Source organism: Pleurodeles waltl, chromosome 6 (assembly GCF_031143425.1).
Source record: "Pleurodeles waltl isolate 20211129_DDA chromosome 6, aPleWal1.hap1.20221129, whole genome shotgun sequence".
Taxonomy (NCBI): Eukaryota; Metazoa; Chordata; class Amphibia; order Caudata; family Salamandridae; genus Pleurodeles; species Pleurodeles waltl.
This window is the reverse complement of record NC_090445.1, coordinates 1,108,183,776-1,108,197,550: the sequence shown is the minus strand read 5'-3', so window position 1 is coordinate 1,108,197,550 and position 13,775 is coordinate 1,108,183,776. Positions and strand designations below refer to the sequence as shown.

Genomic DNA, 13,775 nt, shown 5'->3' with positions numbered 1-13,775 from the left:
CGTATGATGGCTGTTCACTACTTTGTATGGACAAGGAGCTGTTAGTAATATGCAGGATACTACAGTGTTGTTAGGAATAAAACTACCTACATGCGTAATGCTTACAAAAAATATGTTGGCTAACTTGGAGCACTTAGAGCCAGCGAGAATGAGAAGTTCCAACAACAGTATGACAAGACACCGATAACGATAGGCTACCTAGAATCGCAGTAGCTGAAAGTTTAATTCTGGGACTTCTTTCTCTGATTTTGTGTGTGACCTTAAGGGGCATAGCCCTGCTTCCAGAGATGAGGTCCTAGTTCCCTTAAATATGGGTAATTGTATAACTAGGGTGTCCTCACTTGTCCCAGTATGCCAGGATAGAAATGGCGCTGTTTTGATCACCCACTCTTAGTATTATTATAGTGGGAAAGATGTAGTAACATGCTCACAAGACTATTGGGATGCAGGTGTGGCTTTGAACACTTTATTTATATAGGTTTGTAGGGGTCTGAATAACACTCTTTCTCCTTGCATGTTCACTATAAGGTTCAATAAAGAATTGATGACTTAAAAGAATGGTTTCATTTGAAATCTTTTACTGTGCTTTAATCCAACTAGGTCCTAAATAAGTGACAGAATTTCAGGTAGGCCCTGTGCAATTTCACTATTTCTAATCACGGACTTAGATTATACTATCAACTTCGCACTTTTCCAGAGTGGGGTTTGTTAGGGATCTGTAGCCCTGATGAATGCCCTAGACGTGTAGCAGCTTGGAAATTTGGCAGAAACATGTTGGGTTATCTAAAGATGAGCAGAGCCACTGCACTCAGGTTCATCTCTTCCCATTGTTTTGGTTTTTAATCATACCAGTGGATACCATAATATAGGTGATGTGCCGGTACTCCACTAGTTATTTTTAAGTATCTGGATACTGTCACTGTCCAATCAACTTTGTATAAGAACTCCCTCTGGAAGATCCAAACAAGATGGTCGAGTCCGCCCTTGTGACATTGCTCTACAGGGGTAGTCTATGATGAAGCATGATACTACTTAGTGTGTGAGACCACCCCTTCCATAAAGGAAACTTTCCTCAGTTTTCTTCATGCATAGAGGGATTTCTCAAAAAAGTAAAGGAGCCTAACTCTTCAGCAAGGGTAGCTGTGAAGTAATTTTGTTTTCAACCCTTGATAGTACGAGGTCTGACCCCCATTGGTGGAGCTTCAACTTAAGATAATCTACCTTGATATTGTTCCTCATATCTTCCACTGACTCCATTTTGTGCTTAGCTTAGCTCCAGATGCCGTCACATCGGTGGCGCAGGTATTTTTCCACCCACCGCTTGTTTGCTACACAGAACCTGTTTATGTTCTTCTTCCAAGTATAAGGTTACACCGTGTTGGCACAAAACATGGGGGATGTGGAAGGTACATAATAAGAGAAGGCTTCGGCCCTGGGAATGTTTCCATCAAGGAAAAGTACAGGTTCTCTGTCTCAGGAATGCGCATTGGAGCAGGGCCTGTTCATTTGCATGTTTTTGTCGCAGACCGAGCACAGCCAGCATTTGAATTTCATAACTCACGCCAAGGGAGGGGGAGGTTACCAGAATCTTCTTTTTGGGTTTGAGGTATATAAGGTGGTGAGGCTTAGCAATGAGTTAGAAAGAGTTCTCCTGAACGTGGACGCAAGGTTCAGGGTAAAATATCCCATGTTGGAATGATCTACTGCCTCAGCCATCCAGGACTCCTTGGCTTGATGACAACAAGGACTTAGAAGTCAACCCCCATGGTGATGCATTTTAATTCTTAATTATCTAGCTTTCCTGTGAGCATACATAACTATATATAATTTTTATTTTTCACTGCATACATATTCATTGTTGATGTACTGCACTTTTTTGCCTATCATTATTCAACTGCTGTGATTATTTTAGTATTTGCATGTGTTTTGCTGCATTGAAGTTAAATGCTCACGTTAATATTTTTGTATGTCCTTGTTTGAGATATGGGCCTTAATAAATTAATTACTCAGACTAAGAGAGCTGCATTCTTTGCATTTTTTTAAGCTTCGTTCCCTCTTAATTTGAAGCTAAGCAGAACACCGCCCACACCTTTTTTTCTATATAGATTTCTCCCTGTGAGGACATGTGGTGGGATCTAACTCTCTACTCTCCCTCTGTGTGTAAGGCTGATGGGTAGACCTAGTGCCTGCGAGAGGCAAGGGCCTAAATCGAAATAACACATACCACATTTTTCCACTAAATACTCACCATTTTGTTGCAATGTGAATAGCTGTGGATTCTGGCCCTAGCTCAGCCTGCACCGAGGGAAACCTCGCAAACATGCACATTTTTTTTTAGAACAAGACATCCGGTGGAAATCCTGGGTGGACAAAGACATATTTCCTTCACATATCTGTGAGGAAAACTTCTGGAATCGTGGAGAGACACAAATTTTCAACCACCCAGCATTCCCCCAAGTCTCTCGACAAACAGTATCTCTCTTGTGTGGGTAGGCCTAATGCCCACAACAGGAAAGGGCCCAAAACACAACATAGACACATCACAGTTTTCCACTGAAAACTGACCACCTTTTTTCTAACGTGGTTGGCTGTGGATTTTGGGCTGTAGCTCGGGTGGCACCTAGGGAAAACTAGCAAACCTGCCCATTTTTTACAAAAAATAGACACCCCTGGGATTCCAGGGTGGTGTGGTTTGCATGGATTCGACAAAGATGTCTTACCCACAATATCAGAGTGAAACGCCATGCTGTTTTTTTCTTGCACCCAAATGCAAAATCCAAGGTAACTACTGGACTTTTTGTCCACCTTCACCTGGGGAGGGAGGACAGATTTGGGGCAACTGCCCCATCAAACCTGCTATCTGCCACCAGGGAGTCAGAAAGACACTATTGCTCCTTCTGGGACAGTGCATGGCTTCATACTCACCGGCCCAGGAAGGCAGATTTGCGACAACAACATCTCCAAGTGACTAATACAATTTCTTGTCTGAAGTTGTGGTTTTCAAAACCGGATAAAACAACATAGCAGCTGCTCCTAGGGAGGCAGACATTGTTGCGCCTTCTTAGGTGGTGCATATTTAGAGCCACATACTCCTTTTGTTGTGGCACCATTTTGAATTCCCTGGTATCGAAAAGGTATTCAGTCCCCCCTCCCCCCCACCCCACCCCTGACACACACACATACACACACACACACACACACCTGGGCAAACTCCCAGTCTGCACAGGCAGGTGAGGGAATCAAGAGTTGAAAGACAAAAAGGCTAGTTTGTTCCTTTTTGTGGGTTGTGGCCATTGGACCTCTTTGTCCTGCCCCAAATGCAAAATCCCAAGTGTCTACTGGGGTTTGCTCCACTCCCCTGCAGAGCTGATGTGGGATTACCTCCCCGAATGGGACAAGCCTCCTATCTGCCCCTCCCCCGGGGTGCCCGCGTGCTGATAATCAATATAAAAAAAATATATATATAAAAAAAAAAAAAAACTTCCTGAGCAGCACATGCTAAAAAATAAAAAAGGAATCCCTCAAAAAAAAAAAAAATCTGTATACAAAGAGAAAAGCATGACAGGGCATGGGTTATGGCGTGTGTTGCACACCATAACTAGCAACTTTTTAGACTTTGTGTTCGCTGAACCATAACTAACCATTAAGTGTAGCTATGTTCAGTAAAAAATATATAACAAAAATGGGACAATGAGAGTTTTCCCCCCTGGGATAGCAAGGTGAATATATAACTACATTATCAAAAAGGGACTAGGGTGCTTTATTCATACACTATGTGCTCCATTACACCCAGGGCTCACTTCACAGAGGTGTAATCTATCAGGGAGCCCAACACATATACAATGACTAACAGAGGAATGTAGACTGGGGGCCACAATTTACTATGTCCATCACTCTACAGCATAAGGCACTCACACAAGAAGAGATCACAAATTCCTAAACTTGGGACATGCTACGAGATAAAATCAAACATACCTAGAAGGTATAATATCAATTTGAACGAGACAAATCTAGATCTGCTGCGGAAACAGAATAAAGGCACTTACAAACCTGCCATTCACCGCATGAAAAATAAGACAACTTATTTCAAAATAATCAGGGATCAGTAGAAGACACGTGCTCAACCTGAGGCATTCAAGGTGGTGAGTCAGGGTGATAAGAGGTTGTCTGCAGAGACTACATAGAGGAAATGACTTAGCAGAAAGAAATAAGAGATCAGAAGGGAGGTGACTACAAAACTACCACCAGCCGATGTAACATGCAGAACCACTCTTGTTGGCAAAAAAAGGATCAGCATCTAATCACCACAGATATCATGAGCAAGCAAATGCATAATTAGGTAACTACTAGACAGGGGAAGACTTGGTTGGGAAATAGGCATTCATTTATGCTAAAAGACAGATGTAACAACTGATTTGTAAACAGCCATAATGAAACAGTGGAGCTATATCTACAATATTAGAAGAGCAGTCAACAGATACCTGGCATTCTTGCTGTGGTTTTGCCCCTACATTTTCCTTTGGAACTCCTGTTTTGCTGATTTCATTTTTGCTGGCTTTAGACTCTGCACACTTTACCACTGCTCGCCAGTACTAACGTCCTTGTACTCTCTTCTTAAAACATGTTAATATTGACTTATATCCAACTGGCATATTTAATTGGCATGCTAGTCCCAAGTAAGGTGGCACTCCCTGTGCCCAGGGTCTGTAAATGATATTCTACTAGTGAGCCTGCAGCACTGATTGTGCCACCCACTTGAGTAGCACTTTAACCATGTCTCAGGCTTACCACTGCAGCTCATCTGTGCAGTTTTAAACTGCCATGTCAACCTGGAAAAATAGGACTTTTGCCAGGTATCAACCTTCCTTTTTATTAATACATACAAGTCACCCCTAGGATACACCATGGACAGCCCAGAGGGCAAGGTGGCGTATGTTTAAAAAAATTGGACATGTATTAAGGCTACCGTCTGACCCTTTTCCTTTATTTTCAGTAATGATGATCCTCCCCCAGGGGAGAACTCTGGAATGCTGGCACTGTACAGCCAATGAGTTGTGACTGGTACACAGTCACACCAGAATGTAGGTACTCAGTAGTCCAAAGTGTGGTTTCACGGTTAAAGGAAGGGTAATAAGCTCCATGTGATGAGAAGTGTGATCTCTATTTCCAAATGAGCATAGTAAACAACTTTCCTTATATTACCATGAACAATATTCACCTGGCATGTGTTAATGGCCACAAGAATCAGATTGTTCGAATGGAGGACCTTGAAATGTAGAGAGAGCAGTCACGCGATAAGTGACAATGTTGAATGGATGAAGCTAAAGTATGATTGGAAGAGGAATCATAAAAGCCTAAGGCACGCTTTGTGTCTCAAATGTTAACTGCAGCTTGTACATTCAGAAACAGAGTAATAGAAAACAGCACAGAAATTGCTTGAACGACATAGGAGATAGGACTTTATACCAACGACACCATGCATGGATTCTGAAAACCCTGTGACAATACATTGCAAACAAACATTTGAAAATCCCATGCTTAAGTGCGCACTAAATTCATTGTTAACCTGACAGCAATATAATGATATATTTCTGACCAGCCACTTAACATCCTTATGGCCTTGGGTCAGTAAGTTAACGGTTAATGAATCAATGGCAAAATCCAGAGGAGGTTGAGTCTAGACTACAACTAGAGTGACAAGTCTGAACAATATACAGACAACTGTGGGTCGTAGAATCATGCAGAAAATAGTATCTAGTCGAAATCCAGAGCAGAGCATATGTTAGCAACATTCAGAGCAGGGTATGTGCTCTAGACAAAGTCCAGAACAGAGCATACGTCAGGAATATGAAGAAGTGGAGTTAGTCTGGCAACTGTCATAACATAGTGAGAAGGTCTGGCATCTCTCCATTTAAAAGTGGTTTAGGTCACTGCCTTGAGCAGAGTATGTCTGGATGCTCACCAAATCTGTACAGAGCAGGTTAGGTTTGAGTGCTTCCCCAAGCACAGCAGACTTGGGTGATCTCCAAAGCAAACTGGGTCTGAACAAAACGTATCTAGTGTCCCCTGTGTCTGGGAAATCCATAGAGCAGTGCGAGGTTGGAGATGAGCGAGTCAGGGGAATACCAAGAGCAGAGCAGTATGGATGCTGCCCAGCGCAGAGTGGGACTAGACACCTTCCAGAAAAGGTGAGTCTGGCCACTATACACAGCATGGTAAATCTGGACAATATTCGGAGCAGCATGAGAGGAGACAGGGTAGAAAACGGAGCCTCTCTGCGCACTGTAAATTCTTCTTAGTGTAGTCATTAGTAGGGGGACAGACAGACAGTATGCAGACATACGAGTTATGAGATCTGAGAAACTTGGATATTACCAAGAGTGGGCTTTATTCAGAACTGATTAAGATTGCTTGTTAACAAAAGCTGGTCGCCTACAGGCAGGGAATAATTATTAAAAATAAATAATAGTGAATATCTTAGCATAACAGTGAACTTAAGTGTGTCTCATTATTTGTAAGGACAGGTTCACACTGGTCCTCAACAAGGGATCAAGTGAAGGTATGCTTAGTGTGAATGCCGTACCAAAGTACTTAGTTACCTCTCAAGAGTAAGTCAGCTTTGCATTCATAAACCATATTAAATAATTGTCTATGAGCCTACAAAAAAGGTCATTGATAGACGATTAATGGAAACCCTCCAGCAAAATCAATGGTGTAGCATGGAATTTCTCCGGCGGGTCCTTCAAAGCAGTGATCGAGTCCCCTCAGATGAGAACTAAAATGTAGGTTCTTGATGTCAAAGTACAATGAGGCAACCGGTTAGTGGTTAACCACTTCATGGTAGCTATAGGGCATGCATATATTGCCTCTACCCAGTGACCATAAGTTGTATAGGGTGCCTCATTTCTCTGATGATCTCTTGAATTCAGTGCGTCACCCATTTGCCAGTTACTTGAATTAAAGTGGCCGTTTAAGATTCTTCCACATTTTCTTCGTGCAGTTTAAATTTATGTATTTATGGAAATATATTTCAAAAGGCTCAGTTCCACTTTCAAATCCATCTGAAAAACGTTGCACTCGTCATTCACAACGGGAGTCTGTGCTGAAATCAATGCTGCCACCATCCACCCTATCTGTGATCTACAAACTGATGTACAATCATAAAAATCAGTTACTCGCCCCCCCCCTCTTTTGACTTACTTATATGATTACTTTGTACACTTCTAATCAAAGGTCTTATAAACCTCAATAAATATAAATAGATAGGTTGTTCTGAGCCGCGATTATAGCGAGTTGAAGTTATTGCTTAGCATCCCCCCTCTAAAAATGGTTCCAGTACCATTGCGGGCAGTTCACAGTCTGCTGTCTCAAGCATAAAGAGTGTTGAGAATGTGTAACAGATATTACTAAGTAGGCCTAAGAGATAGGTATCAGAACAAAGTGGAAATAGAGCATGGATCTCAACTGTAGAAGACTTAATCGAGAGAAATACATTTTTAGCATCCATTGAGGTGAGAAAAGAATACAGTTTTTCCCCGGACACAGTTCCTTCAATATGGCAAATACAGTTAACGACACATGGTAATGCGGCGGGGTACTACGAACACAAGTACAACCAAGAGTGAAGAAAACCAAACAATTGCCATTTACATAACCCCCTGACACGTCAATACAGTGATCCTGGCTAAAACAAAGACGAATGGGTAGTAAGCACGCGCTGTATAAATGTTGCAACAGAACACACAATAAAAACGCAACTGACCTAAGAAGCATGTTATGAAATAGGATACCAAGCTTCGACCTTCTCTACCAGCCAGCCCTTCACGTTAGCTAAGACCTCAGACGCATGCTCAGCAAATTAGTATGTCTGAAATGTTGTCCTGCGAGATATCACGGTTACTTGACTATGTAGTTCATAAAATGCAATTGTTAAGTATGTTACTATTTATTTTCTTAAACCAATACAGAACGTTTTAAAGTAAGTATGCTAAAGTCGGTTCACCCCAAAGTGACTTCGTAAAAGTAAAAAATCTCCATCTATGTTATGACGATCCGAGACCATCATATGTTTCAACAGAACATAGGGGTGCAACTAGTGTGATGTTCACATCTTTCAGGGGCACCGTGGTCCCTTCGATTACAACAGAGTTTTTTCTAAGCAAAAGTAGACTCCCATGAGTTAAGGAGCCCCGTGTGCGTGGTCAGTGGTCCAGTGTATTGCCTCCACGCCTGTCTATGGCACTGACAGCAGCAACACCCCTTAACCCCCACCCCAACGGCGGCATGCGGTAAGGGACGTCCTCAGTTCAGAGGGGGTCACGGCAGCTCCAGTAGGCCAGTCACAGTTCCACCAAGGAACAGAGTGCTCGCTGCCCTCCCGTGCTTAACACCACCATCCCCCGTCCCTCCAGCTCCCCCTCACCTCCCGCCGCACGTTCATCAGCGAGTAATAGTCACGATTCTCCAACTCCTCTTCTCCCAAGGCCGCTGCCATCTTCACAACCTCTGACCTTACCAGCCGGCAACCCTGACAGGTCCTCGCCGAAGTGCAAGCCTACCTAGCTAACGAAATAAGTCCGAAATAAGACCCGCCCACACAGCGACGACGACAGGTTCAAAACCAGAAATGTAAAGCTGTGTCAAAGTCTACCGGATTTAACATGGTAATCAGCTGTGGACAACCAGTTTAGAACCCTAAAGGAACAACGGAATAAAAGAGTACTGTTTTTTCAAAGCGTATAAAAGTGTAAACGGTAATCGCGGTCACCGTCATAACGTGGAAAAGCCTTATATTTTAAAAACCCATCTCTGTAAATACATGTTTTTTTAATTAAAAGCTGCAAGAGAGCTACCAAGAATCCCAAGTCCACATGCAATTAGTTCTATGGCAGAACCAGAGGCTTCGCATTAGGCCCTCACCAGGTTTACTACTCGAAACAGCAGCCAATATACAGTAAGACACTAAAAACACATTTCCCAAGAGGTTTTGACCCATGCCACATCAATAATGTACCAATCTTGTATATATCCCCAAATACATAACAGAGAGACACCATTTTGATTGCCTCTTTTATTGCTGCTCCACAGTCAAGTTGAGTGCCTCTCTGTTTTGTATTATTCTGTGCTTAATACGCTGCTACTTATTGATGGTTAATGATTGCTTCGTATGATTTTCATAGCACGCGCATTGCATGCTATTTCGTCAAGTTTTCCAATTACTTTTTCTTTCAGGTAGCGTTTGGGCCTGCAATGTTTAGTGATCGCGCCCGCTTCATGGTTCATGTTTGTTCTTTTCCCTTCGGTATTCATAAGCGCGTCTTGCGCTAGTTTTCCCTTCCCTCCTTGTCTCAGTCACTGTCTCCAGGAGTCTCCTGTACGTGCTACAGTGCAGATGTTTGGGCGGGAACCCATCCTGAAAGCTAGGACGCGTCGATAGCCCATTTGGGCTATTCACGCTTTGCTTCATAGAAACACTATGCTGACGCTCTGTTCTTGCACTCAGAAGATTTGGAAACTACAAGGTTGTAGATGGTGTTGCTTTCCCAGGCTGTAATAACAGGGGTGGACTCAATATATTCTCCAGGCCATTTACTTGGATCTCTGATTAATCATAATTTATATGATGCACTGCATCATTTTCCGGTTTCTGGCTTATCAGGGCCAGTCATCACCACCATTTCTGGATGTCATTGACCATCTTGGAGACTGAAAACCAGGCACATTTTTCACGGAACTCCTTTGTTCTATACTTACTTTTGTTCATCTTCGTATAGCCTAAGCCTTGACAAAGTCTAGGAGACGAAACACGTGTTCGCTGCTGTCTGTATTTTGGATTGTTTGCGACACGTGTGGTCTTTGACCTGAATATTGACCACACCTTTTCATCCGTTAATAAATGTCCAGTTTCATTTGTTCTTTGGACTTCGACTCTGATTGAATGACCACTTGGATCAACCACACAGAACTTTCTTCGGTGTGCCCTGGCCTTTTGTTTATATAGTCTACGTAACCACTGACCTTTCTCCAGTCAGCAGTGTTTGGACACCTTGGGTGGTAGGTGCCCGGCCGGGTTGGCACCCATCGCATTTCCATTGCTGGATGCGCCTTAAGACTGCTGTGTATGGACACTGTTAAAAAATGTATGTTGATGTGCGAGCGTTGTGGCATCTTCCACCTTTTTCCTCTTGTGCTTTACTTGTTCTCGCATATTTATCAACCTGTTTTGCTCCCACTGACTCCCTGTTTGCCAGAGTCCTCCTAGGCTGCAATAATTTGACTTATTGGGTCATGTTTCTTGTATTTTGTCTGTTGTCCCTTGCTTCCCTCTGGGGGCTTTAAATTTTAGTCCTCGCTCCTCACTTTCAGGATGTCAGACTATGAACCTTTGGAACAAGGGTATGAGGCCTACAGGCCTGCAGAAGATGAAGATTATTTTTATGATGATGGCCTGGTGGCAGTGATCGATCATTTGGTCCAACGCTCACTAGATTAGACACTTTCCTTTGCTCTGTAGCCTATTTCTAAGTGTCTTGTTGAGCTTTCTGGCTGTTCTTCTGCCCCCCCTGCCCTACCCCTCCCCTATCTTTAAGCTCTTCTCAGTACCCTCCTGGTCCCAAGCCCACACAGTGGCCCCATTCTGATGCCATCTCCAAATTGTCTCAATGTATTCCTGGGGAGCATACCTATTGTGCCATCAAATGTCCACATTCTCAAACTCATGATTCTTCCTCAGATTCCAATACTGACTCTTCTACTTCTCCTCTGTCAGATATTAGCGGACTCTCCCCCAAGAAGAGGAAACGTTCTTCCTCTTCCCATCCAAGCTCTTCCCACTCCCTCCCTCAGACTCACTTTACCTTTGAACCTGATTATATTGTTCACCCCAGGTCCTCTGATTGGGTCCCCGCCCCTGCAGTAATGGAGTATATGGAGACTCACCTTCGCAAGAGCTTCAAGAAAGAAGTCCCGTCCACATTGAGAGCAGAATGCCCTAGGCCAAACCTTCCCAATACACTGGCGCTAACTCCAGACATTGATCCAAGTATGCAGACTTTCTTGAAAAAATATGCTTGTGAACCAAAAAAGGGAATGGATAGAGCCCTTGGGGCATGTCAAGACAAAATGTTGGATGTATCTGGGCCACTGGCAAAAATCCTAGAATTGGCCCTTGACGCACAAGATTCTGGCACCCCTATAAATCCTGAAGTCTTAGCGGGGTGGGCCAAACAGGCAGTTTGTCTATTGGCAATGCCAACTGTGCTTTGGCATCGGAGTGACGCGTGTCAGTGGTCAGGAGGATTGATCCTAAACTAGTAGAGCAGGCTAACCCTGAGGCCAGTCCGATAGTTCAGTGGTTCCCAACCTCTTGACTTCTGTGGACCCCTACTTTATCATTACTGGAAACAAAGGACCCCCAATGAATCATTATTGGAATCTGGGGACCACCCCACTGAATCATTACTGAAAGCTGGGGATGTAATCTGTTAATATTATTTAATTTCCTAAGCAGTCGCGGACCCCCTGAGAAGGCTTCCTGGACAGTTTGGGAATCATTGTTCTAGCTGAAGGCAAGTTATTCGGAGACTGTTTGGTCAAGGACATTGGCAAGTTTGTGAACACCTTTGCCTCATTGGATAAGGCTCAAACGTCTTTGAAGAAAGTCTTTAATTCTCTTTTCGGATGGGCTGGCCGCATTTGAAGAAGACTGGTCTGCTGAATCAACACTCAAGGTCCTCAACGAGGCTTTGGCGTTCGCTGTAGAGGAAACTTAAAAGACACCTCTCATGCAGGCTTCTTCCCCTCCCTATCAAGGGGTTTCCAAGGTTGCTAAAATAAAGGTGTTAACACAGGCACCCAAGTCTTCAACGCTCAATCTACAGGTAACTCCTTTTTTTTCTGGCATTCCTTTGGGGGGCAGACTGCACCACTTTGTTCAAAATTGGACCAAATTTTCTTCAGGTGCGTGGGTTTTGGAGATTGTGCAAGGTTATGAGATGAAACGTTCCCAAGTCCCAGTCCACCCTACTCATCCCCTCCCTCTCCATTTTTTTACCTAGAAGAGATGAACTTTAGAGACACAGAAAATCACAAACTTCTGATGAAACAGGATATTGCTCCTTCGCAACAACATCCCCAAGGCTTTTGCACCAATGTCTTTCTAGTGCAGAAAAAGGGTGGGGGTCAGAAGCTAGTTCTCAACCTGAGACAATCCAATCAGTGGGTGATTTACTTTCATTTCAAGAGGGAAGGTATTCACCTTTTTCAGGATCTACTCCAAGAGAACAACTGGATGGTGCATCTGGATCTCAAAGATGCCTATCTCATAGTTACCATTTTTCCTCCTCATCAGCGATTTCTTCCGTTCCAATGGTGGTACCAATCAATCAATCAATCAGAGATTTGTAGAGTGCAGCCATTCACCTGTGAGGGTCTCAGGGCGATGGTTCAAGTATCTGTGTCTCCCCTTCGGGCTTTCCTCAGCTCTGTAGGTATTCACAAAGCTTCTCAAACCAGGTAGCAAACAACTCAGGAAAATGGGTGTTTGGATGATCGTCTATCTGGACGACATGATTTTGATGGGGCAAGAGAAGGATTTGCATCTCACTCATCTATCTTGGGCCACAAGTTTACTGAAACAGATGGGTTTTGTGATCAATACCAAAAGGTCAGTGATGATTCCGACCCAATAAATGGAATTTCTAGAATTTCAAGTCGATTCAACCAAGACACAGTTTTCTTTTTCCAACTTGAAAAATAAAGTCCATGAAGCAGGAACTGAAGATGGCATTGAGCAAACAGATGGTATCTTTGAGATCCTTAACTCAGATTGTGGGACTGTTAGCCTCTTCTATTTCCGGGCCCGCTGCTGTCATAGGACTCTTGTCATAGGGACAAGACTGCTGGTTTCGTGTGGTAGCACCTCCACGTGTAGTGGACTGAGTCAATACTACCATGACTGGCAGCTGTTGGCCAAACCCTTTTGGCTAGCTAGCAGCACCTCACCTCACCAAAACCTAGAAGTAAAGGAGTAAAGGTGATTTGTGGCAGCATGACACATGACACTCTATAACACCTCAGGGAAGTTGTGGTTGGCAGTTCCTGCCCTTTTCTCTCATTAGCACAGGTCCTTCTCTCTCTCTCTCTCTCTCTCTCTCTCCCTCTCTCTCTCACAAACACACACACACACACACACATACACACACACACACACACACAGGCATACAAAGAGAGTTTTCAATGCATTTATTGAAAAAACTGCAATCCATGATAAAATGCATGAGCTGCGATTATTAGGAAAATGAAACATAGCACAATTAGGATTGTTATCAGAAGTAAAAGGAAATAAACAACCCCAACATATTGGAATAAACATGTGCCTAAGAATTCCTACCCACACTTCCTAGCTTCTATACAAGAGCATGGCAGTGTTAGCCCTTTTCTCTGCCTGTACTTAGTCCATGGAAGGAACACCCGCTCCCATACCTGAAAAGCAGGGTCTGCCTGCCATCTCCTCGATTGGCTGTAGAGACAGGGCTGAGGTCAGCGACGCAATGAAATGGCATACAGCAGAGGATGGATCTCCTGGCTGGAATGACCTCTCTAACCTCCTTTGGCCTTTATGATGTTTTTATAATAAAATGTGTTGGTGTTTTGAAAAACAGCCCTAACGTGATTATGTGTCTAAGTGTCAAAGCTGACTAGGCACTCTTGGTGACCATACGATATAGATTATCATGTACAGTCTTCGAGCAGCCTTGGGCAGAGGTACACGGTGA

General features: G+C 43.5%; 1 protein-coding gene across 1 annotated transcript in view; it reads right to left on the bottom strand.

Annotated features, from left to right (window-relative positions):
• DNAJC11 (DnaJ heat shock protein family (Hsp40) member C11) overlaps window positions 1-8,578 on the bottom strand; it is a 595,273-nt gene extending 586,695 nt beyond the window's left edge. Inside the window, exon 1 of the mRNA XM_069240219.1 lies at window positions 8,423-8,578. Coding sequence (XP_069096320.1) covers window positions 8,423-8,494 — 72 coding nt within the window. The 5' untranslated portion in view covers window positions 8,495-8,578. The remainder of the gene's footprint in view (window positions 1-8,422) is intronic.
• Window positions 8,579-13,775: the final 5,197 nt, after the last annotated feature.